Source organism: Olea europaea, chromosome 11, assembly GCF_002742605.1.
Source record: "Olea europaea var. sylvestris chromosome 11, O_europaea_v1, whole genome shotgun sequence".
NCBI lineage: Eukaryota > Viridiplantae > Streptophyta > Magnoliopsida > Lamiales > Oleaceae > Olea > Olea europaea.
In genome coordinates, this window is record NC_036247.1 from 31,733,483 (window position 1) to 31,761,213 (window position 27,731).

At 35.5% G+C, this 27,731-nt stretch overlaps 2 protein-coding genes across 8 annotated transcripts in view; one reads left to right on the forward strand and one right to left on the reverse strand.

Moving 5' to 3' along the window:
- The window catches only part of LOC111404071 (1,4-alpha-glucan-branching enzyme 1, chloroplastic/amyloplastic), a 32,540-nt gene extending 22,354 nt beyond the window's left edge, over window positions 1-10,186 (forward strand). For all 7 annotated transcript variants that reach the window (XM_023032796.1, XM_023032798.1, XM_023032799.1 and 4 more), the window contains 7 exons: window positions 3,759-3,903; window positions 4,875-5,022; window positions 5,157-5,257; window positions 7,228-7,305; window positions 8,584-8,739; window positions 9,357-9,431; window positions 9,522-10,186. In XM_023032796.1, coding sequence (XP_022888564.1) covers window positions 3,759-3,903; window positions 4,875-5,022; window positions 5,157-5,257; window positions 7,228-7,305; window positions 8,584-8,739; window positions 9,357-9,431; window positions 9,522-9,629 — 811 coding nt within the window. In that variant the 3' untranslated portion in view covers window positions 9,630-10,186. The remainder of the gene's footprint in view (window positions 1-3,758; window positions 3,904-4,874; window positions 5,023-5,156; window positions 5,258-7,227; window positions 7,306-8,583; window positions 8,740-9,356; window positions 9,432-9,521) is intronic.
- Window positions 10,187-11,101: 915 nt separating this feature from the next.
- On the reverse strand, window positions 11,102-12,589 carry LOC111404073 (L-type lectin-domain containing receptor kinase VIII.2-like). The gene has a single exon (XM_023032803.1). It carries the CDS (start codon window positions 12,353-12,355, stop codon window positions 11,279-11,281), a length of 1,077 nt encoding a protein of 358 aa, XP_022888571.1. The 5' UTR covers window positions 12,356-12,589; the 3' UTR covers window positions 11,102-11,278.
- Between the last annotated feature and the right edge of the window lie 15,142 nt (window positions 12,590-27,731).

Here is a 27,731-nt window from a genome sequence, read left to right on the forward strand (position 1 = left end):
CCTTCCCTGATTATGTGTGAACGGCATATTAGACAGCAAAACAGGCATCGTTACTGGGTTGGGGACATTCTGCTCGTCATTCTGGTTCTCCAGCGTCGGCGCGTGACTGCCACGCGCCAGTCCGACGGCGCGTGGGTCCCTCAACGCTGCCACCCTCGTCGGAATTGCCTGCGCAGACCCCCGGTCAGGCGCGTTTGCCAGGTAGGTGGCCAGATTTTGATGAATCTGGATCGGCATCCCCTGTTTTCCCACCTGTATTCCGATATTGGCGTCGTCGTCTCCAGCTAGGGTGGAGGTGCTAGGGTTTCTACCGAGGGCCGTCGCCTGTTTGTGTGGTTTATTAAGTGGCGTGAGGCCTGTGAATGGGGGTTGGCCGGTCGACGTGAGTTGCGATCGGTGGTGATGGGGTGTTCGGTGGCTGGCTAAGGGTGTGGTGTTTGGATGTTAAGGAGGAGAGATCCATTTTTGTGGGAGAGATGTCACAGAGAGCGCATCAGAGAGAGATTGACTTGTTGGTTGCTAGTTATTGGTGGCTGTGTGGATTCTAGTCCTTAGTTTGCGTTTTTCCAGTTCCGATGCCATTGGTTTGGTGTTCTCTCTCGAGTTGTCTGGTTGGGTTCTCTCAGGTCAGCACGAACCCTCTATTTCGATCTTGGCGACGTCGCTGTGTAATTTCCCCTGAACAATTGAGATAATTTCTGATTCTTTGCAATGCAGAGAATGAACAATTCAGGAACTTGCGTCGGCTACTTCTATGCTTTGAAGCGGTGTCGGGATTGAAGATTAATGTAATGAAATCTGAGGCCATTTCAGTGAGAGAGGTTGCTAACGTGGATGAGTTGGCTGATATATTGGGTTGTAGGATTGCGCAGTTGCCCATATCATACCTTGGGCTCTTTTTAAGGGCAAGGTTTAGAAGTAAACATATTTGGAACGAAATTGTCGAAAGGGTGGAGAAGAGGTTAGCGGGGTGGAAGCGTATGTACCTTTTGAAAGGAGACCGCCTTACTCTCATTAAATCTACTTTGTCTAATCTCCCAACTTATTTCTTGTCACTATTTTCTATTCCTGTTTACAGCGGGAAACAGATTAAAGAGAACTTCATTTGGTGAATTGGGGCGTGGTTTGGTCTTCTGTAAGATTCCCGGGGGGGGGCTTTGAATTGAGGAGCCTTGTTCTATTTAATAAGACTTTATTGAGCAAGTGGTTGTGGCGATTTGGAGTGGAAAGGGAGAGTTTTTAGAGACAAATCATAGGAGCGGAATATGGTGTGATGGAAGGGAGTTGGTGCTTGATCAAGGATCTTATGGGGCGAGTTTGTGGAAATATATTCGACGAGGATAGAATGACTTTCGAGAGAAATTGACTTATGTGGTGGGGAATGGCAATAGTATCAGATTTTGGGATGATTGTTGGTGTGGAGATCATGCGCTAAAGGCACGGTTTCCTTCTTTGTATAGCATTGCTTTGGAGCCTTCCACTATGGTGAATGATGTACTAGCCATACATAATGGAAGTTACAACTGGAATATTTCTTTTGAGAGGGATTTACAGGACTGAGAATTGGATGATTATGCACTGTTTTTAACCTCCTTGCATGAGGTGCATATTAAGGTAGGAGAAGGTGATCGGAGCACATGGAAGTTCGCACGGGATGATATATTTTTAGTTCACACTTATTTATTATCCATATTGAGACCGGCGGAGAGTTCATTTCCTTGGAAGATGATGTGGCAATGTAAACTGCCTCCACGGGTAGCTTTCTTATTATGGACGATTGTGAGGGGCAGGCGTTAACAGTGTATGATCTTTGAAGAAAATATTTTTATGTTATCGAATGGTGTTATATGTGCAAGAGAGATGGGGAAATGATTGACATTTGTTCATTCATTGTGATGGTGTTTGGTGGTTGTGGAACGATATTCTAGCTTCCCAGCATTTGGATTGGGTGTTGCCTAGGCGCATAGAAGACATGTTGCGGGCATGGAGGAGAAAATTTTGAGATAAGGATAGTAAGCTTGCGTGGAATCTTATTCCGGAATGCATTGTATGGTGCGTATGGAGAGAAATGAACAATCGCTGTTTCGACGACCAAACAAGAACAACAAAGCAGATTAGAGAGTCGTTTTATATGACTTTGTATAATTGATTTAATGTTGCGGCCAGTAATCACATAAAAGGGCTGCCAAATTTTATGTCGTTTCTTTCTTAGTTAAATTGATAACACACCTTCTATGTATTATCCATTGATTAATAAAATTACTTGATTACTTATAAAAAAAAAATTGTACAAGAAAACTAAATTAATACAATACCTAAAAATAATCTCTCTCCCAAATATACCTAACTATATATATACGGTAACACTTACTACATCCCAACTTCTTTCTATTTCTAAGTTGAATGAACTTCCCTGTTTTTAATCTTAGCAAGAATATTTACACTGGATCCAAATTACAAGAGGAGCAAAGGAATCTGAATTCATGACTTGGTTAAGAAGCGTCCCACGGTTTTAATATGTTGAACCACTTGATATAAAAGTTTAAGCTATTATATAGAGTTACATGTATATCATTTAAACATTGTTTTCAACGTGCCCCCCATGTAAGCAGGGTTTATTTTTAACCATTAAAGCCTAAGGCGTGCAAAATTCATTTAAACGGGTGGCCATGGGACTTGAACCAAGAATCTTTGCAAGCTCTGATACCGCACTTGATCTAAAATATTTAAGTCATTAAATATATATCATTTAAATATTATATTCAACATCTTATATTGGTCATGAACTTGTTTTGGGGTCTGAGTGAGGTTTACACAGAGATGGCGGGTTAGATAAAGGGAAATAGGTGGTATGCGTGACAATTATATTTGTTTCTTGATTTAGACTTTGAACTTGTGTCATGCAATTGTACACAAAAGCTACAGTGAAATTTTGGCACCATCGTGCCATGTTATCAATATGTGAACATACAGTGTGCATGTTATGTACGAACAGAGACAAGGGGAAGAGTTTCCATTGCCTTTTTGGTTCTTTCTCGACTTCTAATTGAATGTATAAATAATTCAAAACATTGGAATCGTTGTTGTACTATTTTGCATTCAAATGCTTATTTCTGAATCCTGGAATGATTATTTTCCTCATTTTGATTGAAAAGGCGGTGTGGGAAAAATATATCTTTTGAACGTGTAGTTTGTGGGATAAGCTGATGTCAGATTTGAATAATGTGATACTATTGTTCATTGATGTAACATAAAAGAATAAATACATGATCTCAAGATATAGTATACAGCGAAGTACAGGTGATTTTTATAGCATCTGATATGTGGAGCTAATCAATAGTTTCAGCTAACTTCAAGCATTTTAATTATTACTATACCAATGTGCATTAAGATATGTATTTTAGATCCTGGAATGAATACTTTCCTCATTTTGACATAAATTGGAGATGTAGGAAAAAAATTATTTTTGTAATAAGTTTGTGGGATAAAGCTTGCATCATCTGTATGTGGAGAAAATCTATAATATATATAGATAGCAACCGCACGGGATTTTTCTCTTTTTCTTTTTGAAAAACTGCACGGGGGACTTTACTAATACATAATAGCTATTCATATGATGTCATTGATAAGTTCTATGAGAACTTCAAGAGTGCAAATTTTATTTTATGTTTTACATAATGTTCATGTTATTAAAAATTAATGTTTGTATTGACCACATTTAAAATTACTCTCTTTTTCACTCTGATGTTTTGATGCAGGAAAAGGGATGAAGATTGGAAAATGGGAGATATTGTGCACACACTTACTAATAGAAGGTGGTCAGAAAAATGTGTTGCGTATGCAGAAAGTCATGACCAAGCACTAGTTGGCGATAAAACTATTGCATTCTGGCTAATGGATAAGGTTTTATATTCTTTTATTTTGTTCTCAATCCAGACCCTTATGGTCTTCTAAGAAAAATAAATACTAGTTCATTAGTTCATTTTGAAATTCAACCAGCAGAATTGTACGAAAAATTGACCGCATTACTTGGAAGCCAAAAGTTTGTTCTCAATCCAACACCTTATGGAATGCATTTTATTGGACAAATAAGTTCATGAACCAGCATATGTCCAATTGAAGTATCATAACGTTACTTCTAATCTTGTCATACATATATTGAGTGGTACAATATGTATTGTCAATCTTAAAGCAGAGAGACTACTAAAAGTTCACGGATAAACTTACTCGCTGAACAACAGAGCATGCTAAAAAGTTCACAGATAAACTTACATTCTTACAAATTTGCCTCATAAAGTGGATCATAGTCTAGATAAACCAGATTCCAGCTCTTGGTTTCACCTCATCTTCCGTCGTACAATTTAAAACCAATCTAAAGTTTGTATATTATTTGAACCATTAGTTTGGAATTCGGGATTTGTTGGTTAATTGATTTCATAATCAGTGCTTATGTTTCTGTAGTAAATAATATCTTGTCCAAATACACATGTATTCTTGGTTATTCTAGAAAATAAATACTCATAGTTCTCAAAGCATTTCTGGAAATTTCTCTGTTAATAGTTTGCTTCTGAGTTTGAAATGTAATAAATTGCTTTATTTAAGAATCTTTAGTTAGAATGATATAAATTAGGAATTAGTCATTGGACTTTGTCTCTATGTCAAGGGTTTTGTGGCAGGTTAATGCTTCTTCTCCAAATAGCATTAGACTTTACTTTCAATATTCACGTGTACTATCTTTTCTATTTTTGTTGAACAAAGTTGATGAGGCTATATTTCCCACTGCATTATAGTGGTGGAGGAAGTCATTTAATTGGATCGATGATATATTTGTTACTTTATGCTAACTCATGATATAATTTTATTCTACATTTCAGGATATGTATGATTTCATGGCTGTAGATAGACCATCTACTCCCTTGATAGATCGTGGAATAGCATTACACAAAATGATAAGGCTTATCACAATGGGATTAGGAGGAGAAGGGTACCTAAATTTCATGGGAAATGAATTTGGACATCCTGGTAGGAATGCATTGTTTTATACTGTTTTTTGAAGTGGTTTTGATGTTCTCTATTTTCCAGTATTCGGTAAATCACTTTTAGTTTTGAACCAATGAACATTTTTTATTTTTTATTTTTTTTGGGGGTTAAATCAGAGTGGATAGATTTTCCTAGAGCTGATCAATATCTTCCTGACGGAAAATTTGTCCCTGGAAACGGTAACAGTTTTGACAAGTGCAGGCGTAGATTTGATCTGGTAAATTTTGGCTCTATCTTATTCCAATTAATCTTTTCCAGTGATAAGAATTCCTTATGCATGCAGTCATTCTTTTATTGAGTGTTCTCTTTCAGGAGATTAGGGAATTTATAAGAAAGTGTTTTTCTGTTTGTTATAAATAATTATATGTACTTCGTTGCTGTGGAACTTCTGTATTACTGGCAACAGTTTATCGAGTTTAGATGAATATCACACATTCCTACACCGTTGGCTGATTTCTGCAGTTAATAATTCACAGCAAAACCAAGACAAACACGAGTATATGTAGAGGAAGACTTATATTCTCTAATGGAAGAACTGTAGCACAGTAAAATATATTGAAAACAGTGACAGTGTGCTTTGCTATTAAAGGAATTCAACAGTAAAGAAATTGAAATAAAACAAATGGGTATTTGGACATTCGAGAGGTCAAATGCTCTCCTATATGTTTCCACCAATTTTCTGCATATCTTTTCTCTTCCCTATGGCTCTGTTTTATAGACCTGGCTCCATAACAACCTTGCTAACGACTTTAGGGGCTCCCACATGCTGGTTAATCATCTCTGAGTTGTTTTCCTTTTCTGCCCTTATGGTTTTCTTGCGTCTGTTGTATGTTAACTGAATAGGCGGCTTATCAGAATGCTGAAACCTAGTTACTGGACAAGACATACTTAATCATCAAGGACGAGATAGATTTAATCATTGTTTAGTAACTGGAAAGTCTCAGAAAAACTTCCTTGACTAATTGTGACCCGATAAAACTTACAAGCAAGCCATAAACAAAGATGGCCTTGGAGAGTATTTTATACTACACACGCACACGCTAACACACATGGAAATGCCCGTTGATATACACTTCGCTCTAGTCCTAAATTTGTTCATGGTTATTCGGATGCCTAACAATTTCATGTCTTGAATCTCAATTTAGCAGAAAGAAATGTGTCGAGAACAACAAACTAAACCTTGTTCCAAGGAAAAAGGAAACGAGAGAATTTCTGAGAGATGGGAAATGGAAATTTCAACGGGCGAAGTTTACACGCCTTTTTAATTCTCATGCCATCCAATTCATCTTTTGTTCTCTATAATTCTGATAAAAAGCATTGTAGGCGATTGAGAATATTGTAAATAACTAGGAAGGACTCATTCTATGTATAAAGAACATGGAATTTAACAAGGATAGATCATAGATTTTAGAAAAAGTTATTTTTAATAAAAAAACGTTTCATACCTGATGCTTTATGCTAGCTTCTTTCTTTGCATTTGTAAGTTCGATTCAAAAAATTTAAAGTTGGTCAAATATTTTGCAACTAAACAAGAAGGAAATGTTATGAGCATCCAAAGCATGACAATGAGGGATAGGTTTTAGAAAGGCTTATAATTTTTAAATTATTTCCATGATGAAAGCCTTTTTAAGAATGTTGGAAAGGGAAGTGGCCTCTTCACTGATGTTAGGAATCAATTTCTTCCGTGTTATTAAATATAATAGTTAATTAGTACGTACTTCAGCTACTTGAGAAGGATTACTACTAAGGGAGGGTAGAAGGCAAAGGTGTACAAGTAAGAAAGTGGGTGTCACGTGTACTAATTTACATTTAAATGCTTTAAAGAATACAAAAGCAGCTTGTAAACACATTTATGCACCACTCAGTACAACTTATAATGTTTTCCCCCTAAAAAATCAATTCCGGTTCAAAGTAAATTTGGCAGTGTTTTTTTATATATATAATATCACATTGGAGAGTCCATTTTACTGCACTGGAGATGATGTTACACTATTTCTATCAACATATATTACACTACGTGAAAACACAGCTTTGATATCTCTTGTGCTTGGTTGATATGCGTACAAGTTCAGTGAAAATAAATTAAACATAATTATGTTTTTCCTGATAGACCTTTGAAGTTATTTGGAATGAATTCCAAGTTAACTGGTGCATATGTCTCTAAAATGACACTTGATGCATATCCAGGGTGATGCAGACTACTTGAGATATCATGGAATGCAAGAATTTGATCGGGCAATGCAGCATCTTGAAGAAAAATATGGTGTACGTATTACTGTGCTGATCTCCTTCCCTACTTAATCCAAATAAAAATATTTGATGCATTAAAATATTGCTTTCTAAGATTTGTATAAATTCTCATGCTGCCATGGGATTCAATGGTAAATGCTATGTCTGTCCCTGCATTTGTCTAACATCCTTTTTTTGGGCATTCAGGAAATGCATGTGACATGGTTTTTTATTATATATCAAGGCAATTTTTGTGGTCTTAGTTGAGTCTAATGTGACATACCTGTGGAGTTGTGGTCTCATTTAGTTTCATAACATATTTGGAACAATAGAGACAACTAGCAGCTACCTAGATTGGAGTGTCTGTAGGTTGATATGATGACCAACTTTGACGTGGTTTATTTATTTTTCTTTGTGGTTTTAGATTTTGAACGCAAGTAAAGGTAGCAAACTGGAGTACCCTGCTATTATGGACAAATTCTATGCTAGCATTGTCCACAAATTGGCTGAAATGATCGGCTTTCTGTATTTTTATGGATGACAAATTTAAATAGATAAATGTGTCTCTAGCAGGTTGAGTTCTTAAATGAGATTGTTTAATTTAACATCAGAGCAGGTAAACGTTACGAGATCAATTTTAGCTGCATGCCGATGATGAAAAATGTTAATATGTCATTGCGTTGATGGAAAGAATCTAGTCTGCATGCGAGTGTGTTCAAGACAATTCAAATGATTAAATGTACACTCTCTAGCAGCTTAAACTTTTATATGAAATGGTTCAACAATTTTATTTTCTTAACATTGGAAGTAGAACCTAACGCTGTCATCATTATCAAAGTTAAGGAAAGGGATTATGGGCTCTAGATTTGGATTTGGATTTGGATTTGGATTTGGAGTTCCGTACCCTGTATGATGACAGTGACCCACAAACCTAGCCTAAGCAAACTTGTTCCTTTTTCTTGTTAGATAGGTACAGCAGTATACAGTAAATGTAGATAACTTTAGGTGAAATTTATTGGAAAGAAAGATAATAGAAGAAAAGAAGATGATGGTGCATATGGTGTTACTTAACAAAATAGTTGTTAAACAAAATAGTTGTTATGAGAATTGAAAAGACCTCTTAATTTACAGCCCAACTTATCAATAACCTGCTTAACTAAGCTGAAAATTTTACATGATTTACTGCTTACTTTGCTTTCCATCTTGTCCCAATTTTAATCACTTACTATTCAAGTTTCAAGCACATTGTTACTGGTTTTCTTTAATCCTCATATATTTGCATATTAATATTAAAGTTATCACATGTTTCCACAGTTTATGACTTCGGAGCATCAGTATATATCACGTAAGGATGAAGGGGATAGGGTAATTGTGTTCGAAAGGGGGAACTTGGTTTTTGTCTTCAATTTCCATTGGACAAGCAGTTATTCTGACTATCGGGTAGGCTGCCTAAAATCAGGGAAATATAAGGTAAAGCGAAACATTTCTCTTTGGTCTCTCTCTCTCTCTCTCTCTCTCTCTCTCATTTGGGTAGTGCGGTGAAGTGTTTCTCCTTTCAAGTATATTCTTGCCTATAAATTAGAAGGCTGCCCTTGTTTTGCAAATTGCTACTTTTTTATGGAGAGAAAGCATGGTAATGGTGTTTATTGAGACAATTAACTTGCTATACTAACATTTGGGAAGTTGACTGCATTGATGGTTCTCTCAAAAGATGTTAAGAGGATTTTAATGTTCATAACTCATTCTTCAATTTAGTCTTACCTCCTGAACAACATATACAAAGAGCCCCACGACCAGCATCCATGATCCTAGAATACGATCCCTCTTAATAAATTCGATAATCCTGGAACCAAATTGTAAGTACTGTAACATCCTCTATGATTGGGTGCCTGGTTTTGCTAGAAGATTTATATGTGATTGAGCAACTGCATCTCAATGTCTTAATTGTGGCAATATGTGGTTTGGGGAATCCACCATAATGCTTAATGATCTGGCCAATTAATGTTTTGGTCAGTTAAATGTTGGTCTTTGTTATATTCTTTTACATGTTTTGAAAGTTACTATTCATCAAAGTGCCACCTTTTCAGGTAGTGTTGGACTCAGACGATCCACTATTTGGAGGCTTCAGTAGAATTAGTCATGACGCAGAGTATTTTACCTCAGTAAGTGCATTTACTCAATGATACCCCACCAAATGTCGCCCAAATAAAAAAAAGGATATTACTAATCTTCTTTCAACCCGATATGCACAGGATGGGTGGTATGATAAGCGGCCTCAATCTTTTATGATCTATACACCTTCTAGAACGGCAGTGGTCTATGCTTTAGTTGAAGATGAAGTGGTTCCGGTCGAAGAATGATCATATGGTAATGTAATGAGCAATACAATTTCGATTCGGACTTGTACAGACTACAGTGATTCTATGCATAACTGGGCTATTTTAGTGCAATGCGGTACTTGTGGAGGTGCAGTGGCGTGATATGGAGTTCCCCGGATGTACGAGGTGTTGGAAGAAGGAAGGTATATAAAAGTTACTAGTTAGTTGGGATAGTACAAAATAATGTTTTTAGGCAATTTGAAGAACTGCGAAGTGGTATTGGGTAGACCTGTGTGCGCATTCAGAAGAAAAGACTATAATTTTGCTGGAGAATCCATACATCTGATGAACTATTTGTCATAATTGAGTTCTGTAAAATTCCATGACAGAACGTGCTTTCCTTTGGAAGCTTGTGGAAGGTGGCGACTTCGGCTACCATTCATACTACGAGACATGAGTTATGTAAGAGTTGGAATGTTTTCTTTAACTTAAAGAGTCTGCTTGCTTTCCTTCACGAGGAATATCGATAATGTCAAGCGATTTGTAAATTGCTTTGTTCTGAGATGCAAATAGAGAGTTTGGCAAAGCTTATTAGATTATAAGTTCGTAAACCCTACGAAATGCATGGATAATAAGCAAAAGCAATGAAAAGGTGTTGAACTAGCTTATAAGAAATTATAAGCTCTACCATACATATCTTGCAACTTAATTGCACAGCAAGGGTCACACATTTTCAAAAACACAAGCCTAATCTTGAAGACCTCGAAAACTAAAACTAAAACTAAAAAAATAAATTTGTTCCCCATAAAAATTTCAGCTCAACTCATCCAAAGCTCTATGTTTGTGACCTTGCTCAATTGATAGCCTATATGTCCACCACGTATTTTCTCCATATTCATCACGTTTCTACCAAATTAAAGAGCTACCCTGCTCGCATCGAAAGAGTCCATAATCATAATCTACTAAATTCCAGCTATCATACCACTAGTTGAAGTTGAAGGTAAACCAACATAGAGCAAGATTGAACTTTAAAATTCCCGTGAGAACTCAAGTTGACCCAAATGTTTAAGCAATTACGTGCAATTTGTCCGATGACAGAGAGAACTTCAAAACACTAATGCCAAATCGAAAGAGTCGTGCTTTAAAGTGGAATTCTTCTACGCTACTACTCAAGTTCCCCGAGAGAAAAGTGGCCAACATTTCCCATGCACGACAAAAACTTAAAAAAGTAATGCAAGAAACAAGATGAACTAATTAACCGTTCTGTTAGAAATTTAGCAAATGCAAATGATAATTAGGCAGCCGAGAGCATCGTGAAAGTGATGGTGACTGCATCAACTACTGAACACAATCCCTCAACTGTGGCAACTGACTATTTTCATGCAATAGAGCGCATAAGGTTTGTATAGGAAAAAATGAAATGTTTCGCATGTACAGTAACTAAGTTAGTAAAGAGCTATAGACACTCAAATTCATAATCTTAGACCAATAAGTTAGACGATGATGTAAATCGCGGAAATGTTCAGAGTTAACATTCCATGTTCCCCATCCGAGGCTGTATTTTGATGATCATAACTACACTTGAATGCTTGATCATTAAATTACAGCACCACTAAATCGAAACATGCATGTACAAAAATGAACGGGATTTACATACAAAAGGCACACCAACTGATCTCCAAGCCCAACACCTACTTACCATCTTCAATTGCCTTGTCTACAGCAACATTGAACTTTTTGTACTGAAATTCCTTTGGCTGCAAAGCATATTCCTTCGGTCGCACAACATATTCCTCCGGCACCACAGGGCGCCTATTTGCCAGGATAGTCCAAACAAACAACACAGTGAATGCTCCTAATGCTCCACATCCAGTGCCAAAAATTAAGGCAGCAAGTATTCTCACGACACAATCACTTCTCTTACGAACATTCAGTTCTTCTTCCTTATCCACAAAAGACTCGGGGTCCATTGGTTCTGAATGCATCCAATGTGGAACAGTTCTTGACCTAAAACTCCATGAATGCACATTACTCTTTTGCGATGAATTCCCACTAGATGAACTCAATCCCACTAAAACATCCTCATTTTCCCACATTTGTGACAAGTCAATAGGATAAGAAAGCAATGGGTCGACTGGCCTAACGACACCTATCTTACTTAGCCTCAACTCTATTCTTTTAGAATTTGCTTCATAGTCAATCCAGGCCTGTAATTTTTCAGCACTATTGAGCACCAAATTGATCGATGAAACATTGCTCACTTTAGCAGACACAGGACTATCAATATCAACCCCAACATGATTACCATTCACATCACCGTACTTTTCATCTTTAAAAGTATCAAATTCAACAGCAAGAAACCTTAATTTTTTGTCACCCACAAGCCCCATTGAACAACCATCAAAAACATTCCAAGGAAAATTAACAGGAGCTATAATAAAGGCCAAGCCATCTCCATTTTCACTAGACATGGAAAACACAAAATACATAGAGAATGACACCATATTTCTTGGGTTTCCTTCAACAAACTTAACAGGTTTCTTGAAAATGACTCTCCCAGAACTAGAAATCTGAGAACCAGAAATTTGAATACTATCATTAGAAAACTTAGCATCACCATACAGAGCAATCTGTGATTCAAATTCTTTTGAATCTTTACCAAAGTTCTTGAAAGAAAATGACATATATGGCTCAGCAGCTACAACTTCCAAGTAAAGATTCAGTAAGAAGAAAGCCATGAAGTACCTGGAAACCGAAATTGAAGCCATTCTTGATCTGGTTGAGAGCAAGAGGCTGAGGCTTTGCTTTTTTATCTTTTATTCTGGATTTACAAGGCTTTCTTTGAAGAACGCGTGGTACTTATTTACGAATTTTTCTAGGCTTTGTGAGCAGAAGTTTGATCTTTAGAACAAAAAATGTTGGGGCAAGGGATTTTGCTGGTGCTGCACGGTGGTGGATGGCTGGGGAAATTCGTTTTACTTTGACTCTTGGATGCACACTCATTCTTCCTTCGAGTGGTTCTGTGGTTAGGAATATAAAATATGAGATTCTTTAGGATTATGTCCCTGGAATTTTTATATTTGTAGTTAAGGGCCTCTACTTTGCACATTTTGCATACCATCACTTATAAACACTTTCGATTGTCCTATAATTGTTGTGACAAGTGACAACTGCAAATTTTTGGACTCACTGTGAAGAGTTAATCCCCTTGTACATGAAAAACTGTACAGAAGGCTTACTGGTGCTGTGCTAACAACACTTGCATGGTTACATTTTTTCTTTTTTTTGCCTCCCATTTTTTGTCAGGATAAAAACATTTATACTAAATTTTGTTGATAAAATAGTGTACTCACTCTCATAAAAATAGCGGACCCCACATGAATTTAAAAAATGTCTGATTGTAATCCTCATTCCCATTGTGAGTAGTGAGTAAGGGAGTTTGTAAAAAAAAAAATTGTAAATGTAGCATGATCCTTTTTGTCAACTCCCAATAAGAAAATGATATGATCCCGTAAAAACTCTGTACAGATTCTCTTACACAACTAATGTGAATTCAAGAAAAATTACCTACCATATTGGAAAATTAGTGTATATTATATTATGAGTAAATATTGAAAAATACTTGTTGTATATCATCATTTATATAATCTTTTACGGATTGATGAGGTCTTAAAAAGAAAGTGGGAGACTTTTTTTGATGAAATTTTAACCCAATCAAATTCGCAATATCATCTATTGAGAAACAAATATTTAAATTGTGATATACATGTAGTACAATCGATTAATATTATGCATTATTTAGCACTAGTGCAAATTGAATATAATATTTTGCTCTAAACTGGTTCTTGTTTCGTCTAAACTCATCATGTTTGAATGGTTATTGACTGGTCTAATCGGTTCTTGGTTGATTCCTTAGCTAAATTGACGAACTAATGCACTCGGATTGGACAACTATCCAATTCGTCGATCGCAAGCCAAATCGGTTGGTTCAATCCAATTTTATTAACAATCGTATGATAACTTAAACGATAGGTTTAATTATATTTTTGGACCTATCACTTAATGTCGTGTAGCATTAATCAATGATAGAATAATGTTAATGAATGATAGAACAATGTTTGATTTTATTAAAAAAAAAAATACTAGTCACTTGTGAGCGTTTCTTGATTATCATCTATAATCAGTACATTAATCTCCAATTTCACAAAAAAATAAAATAAATAATAATAATAATAATAATAATAAATAAATAAATAAATAATAATAAATAAAACAAGAGAGGCTGATCAAACTTATTTTTAACTACATTTCATTAGACCACTACTTCTATCACTTTTTTAGCTATTTATTTCATGTGAATCTACAACTTATAATCTCAAAAAAATTTGTCAAACATAGGTTTAATATCACCAAATTGTTAAGATTAATTAGTTAATTAAGTAATTAAAAAGTTGTGTTGGGCAGAAAAGTAAGATTCTTTGGATGGCATGCAAAGCAAGTTTAGAATAATACACACATTTCTTGGTTTTCACCCGACAGTGAACACACTCTGCATTGTGCTTAATATAAAAAGTCCGCGTGCCCTTTTGTCTTCAACGGTCCATTTTCTTAATTTATATTACATACTAAACCCTTGTTTGATCTCCATTTAGGAAAAAATAATGCATTTTAAATAGTAGATTGATAGAGAATGTGTGGTTAAAAATTAAAGAAAATTTTTGAACTTACGTATAATATTATTTTATTGAAGAATGTACGATTGAAAATGAATTTTAAAAAAATGAATTTTCAAAAGAATGAAAATCAAACAGTGGCTGAATGTATATTCACATTCAAATCGTACATACACCATCTCTAATCTCTATTATTGAGAGGCTTATTCTTCTAAATTATTTTTTTAAAAAAGAAAAAATTTATTTATTCAAACTCAGAACACATTGGTCCAAACTAATTTATTCAATACATACTAGAGAAAAAAAAAAAAAAAAAAAAAAAAAAAAAAAAAAACAATGAAACAGGGCCTAACAATTTTGGCCAGCGCGGAGAATTTAAGGATGTCTAAAAAGGAAACTCCGGAAACTCTTTGCTTGTATGCCAATTTTACTTATTTGTGAACTCCACATTTGTTTTGATAACTGGAAAAAAAATGCTAATTAAAAGACAGAAAGTAGGCTTTGGACTCTTGCCCCTGCATGTTCTTGTGTTCCTTGCCCGAGTCTTTCCTTTCCTGTCTTGGGTTGCTCTTTTGAGAGAGTGATTAATTTATGATCCTTCTGAAATATTTTGTTTTCCCTTAATTTATCAACTTAAATTGAATAACCATTCAAGAAAGTAAAAGCAGGTTACCAGTAGTTGGTGATATCATGTACATTCTAAAGATTCATTCCTATATTCAGTTTTTGAGAATCAAAGTAGGTTCTTGGATAAACTGCTCTCTTAGCAATTTATTTATGTTTTGGAGCAGCTATTACATGTTTGTGCACCCAAGTTTGATATTGGCGAAAAGTTTTGTCTTGTAATATTTGCCTGATGCATGTTAATATTTGGCCTGAAGAAAGTTCCACTTGCTTCCAGCTTAACGATTCCTCTCCTGATTCTCACTCTCGCATTTCTTACCCACATTCAAGGGAAGATTTTTTTTTTTTTTGGTCTTTCATCTCTCTCTGTAGCATTGTAAATTATATCGTCTTCCAGATGAAATCATCTTGTTGGAATATAAGCTTATGACAGAGTTGTGTATAACGTGAATCACTTTTTGCCCCCAGGGCACATCTCCAAGTGGTAAAAGGGGAGGGTGGAGAAATTCAGCTTTGCTTGAGACTGGTGCGTCAAGGGTTCGAATCCTGAAATATGGATTTAGCTCTTGGGTAAGTGCAAGTGTACAAGCAGTCTTCCACCCTGTACCCTTGGAGGCATAACCCGCGATTTACCTCCCTCACGATGCTCCAGGGCAGGAGCAGTGGGGGACCCTTAAGGTTGGGGTTCAACCTTTTTTTGAATCACTTCTGTCCATTTTTGCAGTGCCATATTTTTTTTGCTGAAAATACAATGTTAGCGACTTTCTAAGATTGTGTGATAAATACAGAAGCCAAAGATTTCCTCTTTAGTCACTCGGATTCATTGAAAAGACAGTAATATCCCGAAAACATAATTTGATCTTGTTTGTTTTTTATATAGTATATTTCATTATCTATTTGCTCTGCAGTTGCCATTCTTGCAAGAAGTAATTTGTCATCTGTCAGTTTATTCCATTTTTGTTTAGTTATTCCCAAAGTTACGTGACACTTAATCATGTCATACTTTCATTCTATTTGCTTCATTTTGGACAGATCATATTGCAATCGAGAGCTACTATAAATCCGTGGAAAAAGAAGAATAATATTGTTGTTTCCGAATAATTTCATCGAATCACTAGATACATATTTATATAAGTATTTTCCCATAATTGTGCTAATCTATTATAGGCAATCAAAATATAACAGGAATGTAATAATCCTACATTTAATACATCATATACTGGTCCCATGAATGTTGAAATATTATTGACTTTTCTTGTAGCGACCCAATTTTTTTTTTTTTTTTTTTTTTTTTTTTTTTTTTTATAATTTATTTATTTTCCTCATGGGAATGGGGGTGTAGGAGTGGTCCATGATAGAATCATTTTGGCGACAAAATGGCAAATTCTTTTCACCTAAAGCAACTAATTAAAGCTGTTGATCAATGAAACTTTATTAAAAGAAGAAAATACCAATAAATGGTTACTGCAACATGTCTTTTTAAAAGATATCTTTTCATGGAACTTAACAAAATGACCACTTTTAAATGAAATTGTAGAAATGCCCATAATGTTTAATATTTCATCACACAAATTAAGAAAAATGTAATTAATGTAGTTGAAATTATAAAACCTTCTTATATTTTTTCTAATATATCCTACATTAAATAATAGTTTAAATTAGAATAGCTCATATTTGCTAATAACAAGGTACATTAAAAGAGACATATTAGTAAAAAAAAATATGTATACTCTCACCAAAGAAAATGACTTATAATTTGGGACAGACAAAAAAAAGCAAGCTAACCTTTATTAGACAAAGAGAGTACACAACTTTTGAGATAGTGCTCGTTTGGTAGGGATTTTGATAATTGATTTTTTGATCGTTAGAAATAAAGTGGTTATACCTGTGAGAGAAGAATTCAAAAATAACGGCTGAAATAGTGAAATAACAGGTAAAAAAATTGATTTTAATTGGATTAAAATCTCTACCAAAGAAGCTCATAATCTTGAAATTTTCTAAGATAAGATTCATTTCATAGGGTAATTGAATGGTACACTAGACAATTCTAAGAACCGTAATTTTTTTTATTTGAGGTGTCAAAATCTCATCAAGCTTATAAACTCACACTATATTGCACTACAATTTACGCAACCTTAAGATTTTGAAACTTTGAAATTGTCGCTATAGCAAAAATGAGTCAACAAATCTAGAATCATGAGTTACTTATCTAAAAATAGAATTTAATTAAACGTAAACTTTGTACAATTTGAACATAGCTAAACATGCTACTTTGTTAGAAAAGTTACATATTCACAACCACCAGTTATGGTTTCATATCTTTTGATATGCAACATGGCATGTGGAGATATGTCCTGCGATTTTACGAACAAAATCAAGATATTTCAATTGACAATGTAGGGGAGTAGGCACAATTTTCAATTGACCCCATCCACCTAATCCCCACATCACACATACTCTTGTTGTATTTGACAACACTCAATATTCATCATTATCACTCAAATCCGTCACGCTTTTTTGGACATCTTGAACTGAGCAGAGTTGGCCGATCTTATTTTTAAAATCTAAGTAATTTTTGTTTTTTATCAGGTAATTGGGTTTTTAATTTTGCAAAAATGGGATGGAAAATCTTGGGAAAATTGGTTTATACCCTATTTGGGATGCGTTTGTCTGCTGTGCCATCGATGAATAGGTTGGATGGTTCACGTGAATGAAAGAGATGAATGTTTTTTCTCACTTAACTTTCGAATATATATATAAAATAAAAAATAAAAAATTAACATATCTTTTGGGCCATGTGCTCCCACGGGAAGTAAAAAGTTTGGATGGTCACTGAACTTTACGTAGTGTCATCTTATGATCGTTGAACTTTGATATGAGTACGAGGGTTCGCTAAACTTACACAGCATCCACTCCATCCATCACCTCACTCCAAAACGTTGGCATAACTGCAATAGATATGGCAATTGACAACATCAATTTTGTGTGCTAGGTAAATAATTGCTTCTTTGAAAAATGAGTAATGTTATTTAGCTTCTGTGGAACTCTAATCTCAAACATAGTTATCAAACTCGGCCCGGATTGGTCGATCGGGCCGAGGAACATGTTAATCGAGCCCTTAACTGGGCTGGGTTGAATAATTTTACACAAATGCAAATGACTCGTTCAAACTTTGAGTTTGACCAATTTAACTTTTCTTACCAAATCGGGCTGTTGACTACTTTGATCGAATTGCGAATTTCAAAAGTTTTTCCTTAAATTTCTGACTTGAAACTTTAACAAAATAATCTAAAAATATATAAATAATTAATGATAAATAATTTAAAAATTTTAATCTTATCTCAAAGAAATTTTCATATTATGAAAAAAAAAAAAACTTTTTAGAATTTTTAAGTAATTACCCATCAGTCCAATCACTAACCCACCGGGTCGAGGTGTCGGGTCGGGTTTAATAACTGTTATCTCAATCTAGATGATACTAATGTAACATTAAATGAAAGATGATATCATTTAATTTCACATTTTATTCAACTTATTATCCCGTGCCATTAAACTCTAGTTACAAGAATCACCATTTTGAGTTGTTGAGAAATCAAAAGCAAAATTCCATGAAGCAAGAAGTCCCCAATCAATAAAGCTATACATAGAGAAAAATACTCTACAGAAACGGCACAGAATACACATATGTAGGGTTGGGCGGGTTATTTTTTGAAATATTTTGTGAGTGTCTGTAAGGTTTCTGTAGATGATTTTTCTGTACAATCGGATTCTTCCCAATACAACACTTCATATACATAGAGAATGATATTGGTTTGCTGCATGAACAGAAAAATGGTTGGCAGAATCAATACAGATCACACTTGGAAGAAATCCGTGGACCCAAAAAAAAAAAAAAATGAAACAAGGAGGAAAGACAGATGCACCACAGCAGCATTTGGTGGATTTCTGGCAGCAAAATTGACAGATCTTATAGAAGTGAGCATATTATTCATTTTTGCAAATTTATATTCTGGATATATCACGTAATTGAAAAGGTTCGGTTCAAATTTTTTAATTGCATGTACTAGAAATTTTTTGTATCTCATTTTTGCCTTTCTCAAATGTGGCATAAATATTTAAATTATTTTTCCGAAATTATTTTGTTAATTTAAATTATTTAAATATTTTGTTAACATGAAATTCTGTATATGAAGAGGTGGGTTTTTTATTCTGTATATTTAAATATACAAAATATTTTGAATTTACAGAATTTAAATAGACAAAATATATTTAAATATTAGCGACATTAACATTAAATTCTGTATATTTTGTATTATTCTGTATATTTAAATTCTGTATATGTTAACAAGAAAATATATTGTTAATGGGTAAATCAGTAATTCTATTTGCATGGTCTTGTTAATAGACATGCCCAGCTAAATTCTATATATGAAGTATTCTGATTTTGTCGACATGAATTTTGAACTAAGCCCAACTAAATATTTTATTGTGCAGAATATTTTATTGTGTGTTTAAAAAGTAAGAAAATTTTATTGATTTATGTGCAGAATATTTTATTGTATAAATGTGTGATGGAGAATGATTCCTGTAGCAAACAATTTAAATGTTCAAGGGATGACAAACGGGGATAAGTATGTACAATTAGGGCTTGTGAGTAGCATATTGTCTGAGATACGTGTATTTATCACTACACCAATTAAAACATAAACTTGCTACAAAACAGAAAGTAATGTTGACGGAAATAATTCATGGCTCTTTCCTTGCCTTTACTGTTATCCTCTGTGCCTCCCTTATGTTGGCGTATTCCTTTTTTGAGATTCGAGCACATGGAACAAATTCGATAAATCTTCATTCGGATCTTCATGTTTCCAATCGAAACGTCCGCAATCTCTAGTACCACAAAAAAAGAATCGCCATTTGTTTGGAGTATTTTTCTCTACCTCCATACATTTCTCAATGCCCCTCCCCACATTTCCGAGATTGTTTCTTTGTTGGACAATCGGACAAGAAGTGCCCAATCTATCTACAGGAATGACAAACGCCCCTGTTCCTCCTTGCCATGACACTTAGCTCCATTGTTTCCCATTCTTTGCTCCTAAAAATGAAAATTATGACTTTTATTCATCACATCAAGTCACCTTATTTGATTTCCTCTCTTTTGTGTGGGTCTCGTAACGATTATATTTTTCATTCGCATTCTTATAAGAATGAGGATCAAACGGTCGCTTAAAGAGGAAAAATGTGTACAATATTATTAGAAAATTACTGACGTTTGCAAAACTAATTCAACTATTTTATTTCACAACTATGACAATCATTTCATTCTCAGCATTCCCTAACAAAATTAACTCAAATATGAAAATTATAAAATTTGTTCATCCTCTTAAGAAATTAAACATAAAAATATCAAGTAAAATCATAGAACGTATCATTACCTTTTAAACCTTTTCTTTACTTATTTGTTTTCAGGATAACATTTGTTTTTTGGGCGCAGTTCAAAAGATAACTGAATGCCACTATACCCAGAATTTTTTTTCATTTTTAACTAAGAATGGAGGAAGGAAAGAAGGGAAATTACCATCATAATGTATGAGACTGGTTTGGATAAGGGAAGCTTAACGATGTTGGTTTAATTCTGTAAACTATTATTGTGAGATACTTACAAGGGAAGTTTAACGTTGCTGGTTTTACAAGCTTCTAGTTATATTTTACAAAGGCCCTGTTTGAGCCATTTTATTTCCTCATTAAAATGAAAAATATGACTGTTATCCATTACATCAAGTAACCATATTTGACTTTTTATCTCTTATCTGGGGCCCATAACAGCTATATTCTTCATTGTCATTTTTACAATAATGTGGCTCAAATGGGGGTGTCTTCTTACATCTAGACTATTCTAAAATGTCGTGTCCAACACTTTCCACTATGTTCTTGATCACACTGCGAATCTTCCTATATGATATTTAAGAATAATCATTCGTCACAAATTTTTCCATAAATCTTGAGTCTTCCGTAAAAATCTTCAAATAATTGTCAAATGGGCAAGATGATAGTATGCACTTTCAACCAGCTTTAATGCTAGTAGTGTCTCCCTATCTCCAGCGTTGGGCTCTGCTTGCATAGTTGTAGAGCTTTGTTTCAACAGCCTTGTCACCCTGCTTGCAACCTTTTGCCCATGACATACGTCTCTCATCCATTTCTCGTGCATAATTGGTGCAAGTTTTCAATGCAAATTCTGCTATTTGACCATGACATAATCAAAGCATGGCAGTGGCGAATCAAAGAATTCATTTGAACTAAGACGGTTGGACACTCAAGCGGCCACCCAATATATCAGGAAAAAAAATTTCGGTGGAGCCAGCACGGGCGGCCAATGACTTCACCATTGCCAGCAGGTCACTCAGATGATATGAAAAACCGTAAGAAGTAAAATACGGTTGTTATAATAAAGCTAAAAAAAAAAATCAATAATTTGATCACAATAATCCAGCCGTCCATATGATCGAAATTGAGTCATTTTCTCATCTTTAATTTACTGCTCAAAAGTGGCGCAAATTATTTCCTTTACTAGGAAAAATCATTGTGGTTATTACAATTGTGAAAGTGGTGATCTGTAGTGGTTACTTTCCCTCCCTATCCCCTTCCCCCTCACAACAACCATAGCTAACCCCTACAACCCCATTCCCCTCCACGACTCCTACGTTTTATCTCAAAGCCATTATGATGCAGGATACATTTAATTTAATATTTCTTCTTGATTTGGACAGTCAATTTATTGATTTTTATCTTTTTCTCTTTACTATAATTATTCGACTCTGATAGGAATGCTTGTATCCCTATTAAATTTGTTATCAGGGACCTGTCAATGCTCATGATGATAGATTGAGAAGGAGAGTTTAGAGGCTATGGTGTCAGGGGTGATATTGGGGATGAACTAATACAAATTTTCCAAAGGGACGAGCGTTTGGCACTACATGTGGTGAGATTGGTTATCCATCAACAAAGGATGGGAGATGACCTTTATGACTATGGGTGAGAGACACGATGTGGTGGTCATGGCACTTTCATTGTGGCTAGGTGAGTCCAATGCGATAGTGGAGTCAGACGAATGCCTGATAGCATGGACAATGTTGTTGATGGAAAACCGGAGGATGGAGAGCATCTGATGACCTGGGGATAGCCATCGATTATGGAATATGCAGAGCAATAGTCTCAAAAGGACGTTGATTTAGCGAGTGTTTGGCCCCCATTCTTAGCTAATTTTAATGGATGGAATAGTGTTTTTTTTTAAAAATGTGTGGTTGAAAAAGAATGAAAAGTTTTTGATTTGTATGTAATATTATTTTATGAAAAATTGTATGGTTGAAAATGAGAGAAAAAAATAATGAGAATGAGAATAAGATAAGAATGGGGGCCAAACATGAGCTTAGATAATTATACATGTGTTAGTTGGAGTCAGCACGAATAATTTTGCTCATTTTAATCGCAAATTGCGGAACGTTGATGAAGGCGAAAACTCTATTGGCCTGAGGAGGGGTGAAGGCTCCTTTGCTCATTAAAAAATTTCCTCACTTGAAAAGATTTGGGATCACTCACTTGAGTGGTCTTAGACAAATTTCAATAAAGCCAATTGACCAAGATGCAAATACGATGGAGACTGGTGCACATAATCAACATCGAGTACAAAACAAATTGGCAGGGGAAATTTTGACTAGTCTAGTATAGGTTAATATGCAAACACATGAATCTGTTACAATTAAGCTTGGCGTACAAGTTCTATCTTACAGGTTCTCTACAAGTAATTTAAAAATGATCAACTTGATGGCCCACTTGTTGGTAATAAAAAAATGAGAAAAATCAAATTGGAGGGAAAGCAAATGGCAGGAAATGTGAATACACTTTCCCCCCAAAATAGCAAAAAATTGGTCCTGTGGTTCCCTTTTCCTTCCAACCTGTAGGAATCTGGCAGAAACGAGTGTAGCCACTACCGTCCAACCAGCAGAAATAAGTTCCACCTCCGGCAGATTTCGACTTCATCTGAACGACCGACAAAGGTCCGCCATTGCACCCATTTTCTCCACCTCAAACGAGCTACATGAGCAATTTCTGTAAATCCACAAATTGGGGACGGGTGCCGGAATATCTTCTCCACCTCGAACTCTCTCTCTCACATCCCTCATGAGCTAAACTTCCAGCAGCGGTTCGAAATGCCCAAAACCTTCCTGCCATTTGCCCGTTTTCCACACAAGCCGTGAGTGACTTCTTGTCTTTGTGTTTGTCAATTGCCCGTTTTCATATGAGAATATTATTGATATTGTCGTTAAGTAATAGCAATGTGAATAAATTTCGTGATAAATTTGTTGTACCTTGGCAGCAATGTTAATAAACTTTCCACGAAATTTATTGTAACTTGGCAGCAATGTGAATAATTTTTGTGATGAATTTGATGTAATATAAATTTGTGATGAATTTGTTTGTAATATAAAATTGTGATGACTTGGCAGCAATGTGCATAATTTTTGTGACGAATTTGATGTAATATAAATCTATTATTACTTGACAGCAATGTGTAGTGGGTGAATATGTATATAGAAACTAAATTTATTTTGATGTGTTTATTTACTATATTTGATTTATGTGACATAACGTTACAAGTTATATTATTGCAGACAGTAAATTATGGAAGACGTGGTCGATAATTCTTTGGCAGAATCTGAAAATGAGAATGTAGTTGAAAATGCGAATTTAGTGGAAGAAGAAAGTCTAGCAGATGGGGACTCGATTGTGCCGGAGGTGGGTATGCAGTTCAACGATGAAAAAGCAATGTTTGAGTTCTACAAAAGATATGCATACGATGTAGGTTTTCCCATTCGGAAAAGAAATTCAAAAAAAGGAGACGATGGACTTTTAAGATATGTGACCTTTACATGTAGTTTCGGGAAGTGCAGGATGAGTTCACAGGGAAGGTATATTGTGATCTCCTCACTGCCTAGGAGGGAAGTTCGGGGACCACGTACGAAATTTTAGAGGATGTGCTGATCGAACACATACGGAAGAAAAAAAAGTGGTTCGTCTCTTTTCGGAGGGATGGTAGTGAAATTATTTGTAGTTGCCACTTGTTCGAGTTCCGAGGGATAATGTGCAGGCATGCAATCGCAGTCTTGATCCGTAACAATGTGACATCAATGCCAGAAAGGTATATACTACGAAGGTGGAGAAAAGATGTTAGTCGAGCGCACACAAGAGTAGCAGTGAACTATGCTGGCTTAGTTACTACTCCTGCACAGTTGAGATATGACGATATGTGTCATTCTTTTTCGCAATTGGCGGACCTCACTGCAGATGACGAAGGGCGATCACGTGCAATAATGGACTGGATAAAATACCAATATAAAGATCTTACGATGACCAAGTCGAGCAATGGAAGTAATGTTATTTCACAGCCTGCTGTTCACTTACCCTCCGAGAACATTGATTCTCATATATCTGCATGCAAGACTATGAGGGATCCTATATTGGTCAAGAGAAAGGGTGCACCGAAGAAATTTCAAACGAAATGCCCGTTGGAGTCGAGGTCAAAGAAAAAAAAGGTATATTTGTTTGTTGGCAACGCAATAGAAATGGACCACATTTTTTGAATTCTCATTTAACTTTGATATAAATGTAGGGAAATTCGACTTCAAGCAAGGGGAACACATCGACGGACATACCTACTAACATCCCGGAGGTTGCACCCGAAGTTCAAGTATCTCAACTAAACTATTCCCTACCGACCACGTTCTCCTATTCACAAATGTTGATGGTTAGTATTTTCATTTCTCTATTGCAATGGATGTTTACGTTTTATTTACATTATTGCTGCATATAGGGTGATGCCGAAAATCATATGTTTACCCAACAATGCCTGTCTTCGAATGTTATGCCACCATCGTCACGTGATATTATATTTCATTCACAAGGTAAATAAATGTTCAAATTTCTTTATAATTCATTCTTGTATAATTTTATTACATGTTTTAATGTTCGTTGCATACGGCAGGTCATGGAATGCCCTACTACTATCCACATTTACCAGAACAAGGTGGCAGCGGCTTGTGAAAAGGTTAAGCGTCGACCATTGACTTCGCATATAGAAATGGGAAAATTTAACATGCCTGACTTAGTTGTTACTTTTGCAGGGATGGAAACATCATATGCAGTGGCCGAAGGGATCTCGACCAAGTTGTCAGAAGGATTGACGGACCATTTTCATAGGATAATAATGGCTGGACCGTAGGCCATGTTTTTGTTTTTTGTAAAGCATTTTGCTTGGCCCTTCAATTATATATTAAGATGGTTGTTGCTGCTACCTTCAATTTAGTAGGGTTTAAACTGCATAGTTTCGGGTGGGTTGGGGCCGGTCTTTGTTCAATTTGAATGTATTTTCCAGCAATGACCTCATAATTATTAGGGTACAACAAGCTTAATTGTAATCAATTAGGGACCGTGTAGTCCTGTTCTATTTCTAGAAATATATCATAAGGATATATAGTCATATCAAAACAATGATAAACAAATCCTAATGCATAAGTATAAACATTGTCCCCCTTAATTCAATAATTCCGGCTCTTATCGTGTTCTTCAACTTGCCGAACACTTTTAATTGCAACAATTTTGTGAACAGATCCAGTACTAGATATTATGACTTGTAGCAAACATGATCAGATTCATCTTGATTCTTGACTCAAGAAGTGAATGCACATTGGCATCTTTACTTCTCTCCTCTGCAATTGGATTCTAAACTGAATCGATAGCCGAACCACAGTTGCTAGTTAGCTAAGAATCCAATTGCACGGGAAATATGTAAAGACATTGAGGGGAATTATCACTTTCCACACAATCAAGTCAAGAAAACGAAATCAACCACGTTTAATAGGTCAAGTTGCCATATGTTTACAAAACCATTGATTCTGGATTCATTCATACTCAAAACTAAGCTCCATTACTCAACTTAACCCATTCGAACAACGACGCCAATTAAGCCAACCTCTTCCCTTTTGCATTCCCAGATGCACCACATTTTTGTTTACGGATAGTCATGTTCACAGCAATATGGAGCTCTTCGTCATCATTTAACAGCACTTGAGATTGGAACGTGCGGGTCATATCTTCAATTGCTTCCATTACCATTGGGGTAGTCGAGGTAGCACTAACGCTACTACATTCACCTCGTGCTTGACCTTCTTCGTACCATACCCAAAATCCACATTTCTGACTGCAACACTTGAATAATCTGCCTTTGTTACAAGTTTCTTTCTCCACCTCAAAGCACTTTTGATATCCATGCTCACACAACGGACAGCGCACTTTGATAGGGCATTCGGCAAATAAGTGTGCCTTGCTTCTACAACTATGGCACACACCCGAATTCTTCCCTGGCATTCTACTATACAAATCAACCTGCCATCACCAATCAATTGGCAATATGAATTACATTACATAAATAATGTATAAATTACAAAAGACACACCGCCACGACATAACAATAGGCCCAACCTCTTTGAACATTATAAACAACTACATGCAGGGAATATTGGATTTTTTGCTTCACACTTGCTCTTCCTATTTGAAGAAAACTAATTTACATTCCATAACAGGACTCTGACAAGTCTAGATTTTCAAGAACGTTATCCATCAGACGAGGCACAGCACGATTACATTAACAATAACGACAGAGCACTGGGTATAATGCAATCACATTTCTCCCTTCCTATTTTTGTTTGCTATTTGTCTTTCATGCCAATCAATTAGCACTTTTTTAGAAGAACCATGTAAATGACAACAGGAAGATGAAATTAAACTACTACCTGAATGAGAGTAGTTGGTCGTCACCGAACTCGTTCAACAACAGAGACAGTTCAGGGGATCGTAAACTTGTTCGATGCCTTTCAAAGACTGGGAAAGTGCTTGGGGATTATAGGACAGAAACGAGTCTAAAGCCTGCAGCCTGTGAGAAAGAACACAGTGATGGTGGCAACTTCGGCTACATCGAGGTTGTTCAACGCCGGCTTCTAAGATGCACTCTTCTGGGAGAAGACAACCTCATGACCACAAAATGTTGATGGGCTACCGGAGATGGAGGCGAATCAGCTGATGCTCACTTGTGGATGTGAAGTGAAGAGGCGAGACGATCGAGCTTGGTCTGGTGCAGTATCCACAGTGCTTGGTGTATAGGGTTTCAAATTGGGGATTATAGGAGAGAAAGTGAAAGACAACGCTGAATTATTGACTGATTTTTGGTCATTTTTTCGTTCTTTTTCTGGGAGTTTACTCACTTTCCACGCAAGCCTGTAAAACACTTGTAGGATCGACCCTGTACACCAAGCACGGTCCAATTTGTTATATTCCTTCTTCAAATTTACCAAATGGATTACCATTGTTACTTGATTCGAGGGAATCTTTTCAACCCAAGAAAATTATACACGATATATTTAAACCCTATTTGATTGTTAAGCCTCATTTTTGGGAAAAAAATGAATTTTTGAATAGTGTATTGATGAGAAATATGTGGTTAAAAAATAAGGAAAAATTTTATATTTGCGTGTAATATCATTTTATTGAAAATATGTGATTAAAATGATATCAAAATACTGTCGACAAATGCATTTTTCAAAAGAATGTTGCTCAAATAAGGGCTAAAAGTCAATTTTTTTATTTTTATTTTTTGGTAGATTCTAATAAAAAGTTCATTACATATATCGTTGAAAAATTAATAAAAGCTGTGGGTCCTATAAAATTTGTGATTGAAAATAAATTTATAGAAAAATGAATTTTAAGAAATTGGGGGGGGGGGGGGGGGTGGGCAAAA